Source organism: Procambarus clarkii, chromosome 81 (genome assembly GCF_040958095.1).
Source record: "Procambarus clarkii isolate CNS0578487 chromosome 81, FALCON_Pclarkii_2.0, whole genome shotgun sequence".
Classification (NCBI taxonomy): Eukaryota; Metazoa; Arthropoda; class Malacostraca; order Decapoda; family Cambaridae; genus Procambarus; species Procambarus clarkii.
Genome location: NC_091230.1, coordinates 21,651,139 through 21,655,761, shown reverse-complemented (window position 1 = coordinate 21,655,761; position 4,623 = coordinate 21,651,139). Strand labels below are relative to the sequence as shown.

The 4,623-nt window shown below is 44.4% G+C and overlaps 1 protein-coding gene across 1 annotated transcript; it reads left to right on the top strand.

Moving 5' to 3' along the window:
- The first annotated feature begins 566 nt into the window (after nucleotides 1-566).
- On the top strand, nucleotides 567-3,931 carry LOC123773096 (uncharacterized). Its single transcript, XM_069315519.1, has 3 exons — nucleotides 567-1,050; nucleotides 1,350-1,462; nucleotides 3,492-3,931. The coding sequence occupies exons 1-3, from the start codon at nucleotides 697-699 to the stop codon at nucleotides 3,712-3,714; spliced, it is 690 nt and encodes a 229-aa protein (XP_069171620.1). The 5' UTR covers nucleotides 567-696; the 3' UTR covers nucleotides 3,715-3,931.
- The last annotated feature ends 692 nt before the right edge of the window (nucleotides 3,932-4,623 follow it).

The window sequence follows — 4,623 nt, the reverse complement described above, 5'->3', positions numbered from 1 at the left end:
TCTCTCTCTCTCTCTCTCTCTCTCTCTCTCTCTCTCTCTCTCTCTCTCTCTCTCTCTCTCTCTCTCTCTCTCTCTCTCTCTCTCTCTCTCTCTCTCTCTCTCTCGCGCTCTCTCACACACACTCTCTCTCACACTCTCTCTCGCGCTCTCTCTCTCTCTCTCTCTCTCTCTCTCTCGCTCTCTCACACACTCTCTCTCACACTCTCTCTCGCTCTCTCTCTCTCTCTCTCTCTCTCTCTCTCTCTCTCTCTCTCTCTCTCTCTCTCTCTCTCTCTCTCTCTCTCTCTCTCTCTCTCTCTCTCTCTCTCTCGCGCTCTCTCACACGCTCTCTCACACACTCTCTCTCACACTCTCTCTCCCCTTTCACTTATTGCCCAACGTTTATTCTTCCTGTTGGTATAATCCCCAGGATCTCACGTCACTCCCAAGAGCAGCTTCAGCACTCCCTGAAGTGCTGAAGCTGTTATTAATTCTCGTCATCAGTTCTTTGCCAGTGTTTATGTTATTTCCTCCGTCACCTCAGCCCTTCCTCAAAGTAATTCGTTCGAGTTTATTTTCAGCTTGTCGATGCCGCTGCTTGTGGGATTATCAGAGTCATCGCTCTCAGCACTATAGACATTAATAACAGAGGCAGAAGCAGTATCGGCAAAAGAATCAGTCCAGCTGTAAAGTAGTTGTACCAACAGCAGCACCACAATGACATCTTTAGGCATCAACAGCTTTATGGCTCCTCTAGTCAACACCATCACTACTAGGGCCCCTATGCTCAACACCATCACCACTAGGGCCCCTATGGTCAGCAACACCACCACTAGGGCCCCTGTGGTCAGCAACACCACCACTAGAGCCCCTATGGTCAGCAACACCACCACTAGGGCCCCCAACTCGATATTCAACGACCCACGGTACGTGATAGCCGCAGAAGTAGCCACAGGAATACTTTTAACATCATTTGTCCTCATCGTCTCTGACACCATCGGCAGGAGGAGGAGGGACACCAACGACCTCAACGACGGGGATATCGGCTTCCTTCGCCAGGCACTCTATAAGGTAAAGCACTAAAACGAATTTTTGGAAACATTTCAAAGCTTATATATTATTGTAAACCTTGGAGCTAGCAGAAAGCGATCATGTTTACAACTAATGAACTCCTTCAATTGCTGAGACTGCAGTCGGTCAAGGGGTGACTTAGATAAATCTAAGTACAGGCTTCATGTCCCCATCAACGGGTATTATAATCTCCAGTCGGAACCTGTCCCCAAGCAAACACGAATAGGTTAACACACTGATTGCTCTTCAGCTTTATAGGTAATTTACTATATAATACGACCACCTTTCCTATCCCGCAGGTGGTAACTAACCTGGACGACTCTGGGTGCGCGGCCCTCGCCCTCTGCCACGCCACCAGCCTCCCGCCAGAGGCCAGGACCACCGACCACAACACTGTCATCTCCGCCCTCAGGTACCTTGTCAAACTACTTGTGCTTTAGACAATTTAGATCCCGAATTGCATATTGATCGACCAGAATGTTTTGATGCTAGCCTCAAAGAGCAAGTAAGACTTTAGTCTTGAACTATGTCCAGGACAAATTTCTCTATACTCTGAGAATATGGACACGCCTCTTGGTGTACAAATCTTTTGGTCAAAATATTATCTGGCATCATAACTAGGTGACGTGCCCTCCAAGTTACAGCTGTTGAATTCGCAATTATTAATTTACCCGAATTTACCTGTGGGCCCTTAACACTAGTGGCCTCGACGAGGACAGGAAGCCTACGGATTAATGACGGATTAATAGTAAATTCTCCCGTGACCAAACAGTGAGCCTACAGTGAATCGAATGTATGAATACCATGTATACATGTTGGGTCAGCCATGTAAAAATGGCGAGTCCATGGATACATTGTGAGTGAGCAATGTATACATGATACAGATGCTGAAGATACTATTCACTGGGGATGAGACGACCATGTAGAGATTAATAGATGGGTAATATGACTAAAATATTTCTCCCACCTACACGTGGAGAGGCCGCCATATACAGATTAGAGGCAGTAATTTTTCAATCGTTCAAGGCTCTCTTAGCCCTTAGACGGCGATGCATATCAATTGACATAGTACTGCAACTTTTGTCAAATGACGTTTATTATTAAACAAACCAATCTATTATTGAATATAAATGTTATACATCAAAGTTTGTTTTTTTTATTAGAAGAATTTTGGAGATAACTGCACAATTACGCCAGAAAATATATTTTAGATATTTAGATATTTTTTAGATAGAAAATAGAGATATTTTGAGTGTTCATTGTCTTTTGTATTCACGAGGAAAGAAGCATAACTTAGTGGATAGCTATTTATACAAAAATTAGAAACACACACAAATATTACATCTTTGTTAATACTGATAAAAATTTGAATATTATGTAATATATTGAAATTTTTCTAAATAAATTTTTTCAACTCATTTGCAATGAAGCAACTCGCATTTTTATCTAATATTTAAATTGATTAAGTCCCACACTATGTACCGGACATAAGTATACTCTTTGGTCAGTAAATTGTGTTAATGGCCATCCTGAATCTTTAGTACAGTTGGCTCTATTCTCGACCATCAATCGGGGATCTCTGGTTCGAATTCCTGGAGAGACATAAATGGTTGGAGACGTTTCCAACAGACCAATATGTATAAATATGCCTTTGGTGTAATGATCTCCCATAGCTCGCTGGTCGCATGCCTAAAATATACAGTAGATTTGCTCATATTTATTTATTTATTTATTTATTTATTTATTTATTTATTTATTTATTTATTTATTTATTTATATACAAGAAGGTACATTGGGTTTGTGAGAATACATTGGATAGTACAGTATTTGCACTCTTGTAAAGCCACTATCACGCGCTGCGTTTCGGGCAGGTCCTTAATCTAACAGATAATTTTAAGTAGGTAAATTCTATCAGAATTAATAAAATGATAACAAAAACATTGCAAGAAAAAAAATGAGATGAGAGAGATTAGTAAGTATATTAAAGCACATTGGTAGATTAAAGCTCTGATTGATTACATTGACAGCTTGATTGGTAATTTAAACAAGATTAATAGACACCATACAGCAGATTGACAGTACATATAAGAAGACAGCAATGATCGCAATGATAAAGATGTTCAGATTGGGTACATAATGATTGGGAGATTGGGTAGCAATAGATACAGTGCAGTTTTAAAGCAAAAGGTAAAAAACTATGAAGATGAAATTAGGTACTTTTTATTATTGTTTTTGAATGATGCAAAAGTTGGACAGCTTTTCAATTCAATAGGGATATTGATGAGTATACCTGAAAAGCATACCGCAGGTAATGGGCTACGAAATCTCAATTCTATTAAAAAAATGTCAACGTTTAACAGATATAGGTAATCGCAAATATTATTTAGGCCAATAAGGTGATACGATATATTGATATATCCCGTTTTCTTTTGTTCACTCAGTCCTGAGCCGGGCCTGCCTGTCCCCTGGGGGGACTTACACACACCCGCCGCCAAGTACCAATACGCTTCTTTGGTCGGACAATGGGCGGCGTTGACCACGAACCAGGACCAGTGCAGCCGTGTCTTCCCCTCGTGTCCTCTCCCTCCTGCTGACTTTGTCAAGATCTTGGCCAATCAGGTCCTATGTGACCAGGGTCCTGGCCAATGGTCAGGTCCTATGTGATCAGGGTCCTGGCCAATGGTCAGGTCCCCTGAGGTCTCTAATTCCAGAACAGTTCATTCACTCAAATCCTTCAGCGTAAATATTTTAATTTGACTGTTTTATTTCTTGTTCTAAATGTTCTACTACTACCTATAGGGAGGGTATGGGGTCCACTACCACCCACAGGATGGGTATGGGGTCCACTACCACCCACAGGATGGGTATGGGGTCCACTACCACCCACAGGATGGGTATGGGGTCCACTACCACCCACAGGATGGGTATGGGGTCCACTACCACCCACAGGATGGGTATGGGGTCCACTACCACCCACAGGATGGGTATGGGGTCCACTACCACCCACAGGATGGGTATGGGGTCCACTACCACCCACAGGATGGGTATGGGGTCCACTACCACCCACAGGATGGGTATGGGGTCCACTACCACCCACAGGATGGGTATGGGGTCCACTACCACCCACAGGATGGGTATGGGGTCCACTACCACCCACAGGATGGGTATGGGGTCCACTACCACCCACAGGATGGGTATGGGGTCCACTACCACCCACAGGATGGGTATGGGGTCCACTACCACCCACAGGATGGGTATGGGGTCCACTACCACCCACAGGATGGGTATGGGGTCCACTACCACCCACAGGATGGGTATGGGGTCCACTACCACCCACAGGATGGGTATGGGGTCCACTACCACCCACAGGATGGGTATGGGGTCCACTACCACCCACAGGATGGGTATGGGGTCCACTACCACCCACAGGATGGGTATGGGGTCCACTACCACCCACAGGATGGGTATGGGGTCCACTACCACCCACAGGATGGGTATGGGGTCCACTACCACCCACAGGATGGGTATGGGGTCCACTACCACCCACAGGATGGGTATGGGGTCCACTACCAC

Coding starts and splice junctions, on each gene's coding strand:
- LOC123773096 (XM_069315519.1), top strand. CDS start 697: ATGACATCTTTAGGCATCAACAGCTTTATGGCTCCTCTAGTCAACACC. Junction 1,051..1,349: donor TTCGCCAGGCACTCTATAAG/GTAAAGCACTAA, acceptor CCTATCCCGCAG/GTGGTAACTAACCTGGACGA. Junction 1,463..3,491: donor ACTGTCATCTCCGCCCTCAG/GTACCTTGTCAA, acceptor TTGTTCACTCAG/TCCTGAGCCGGGCCTGCCTG.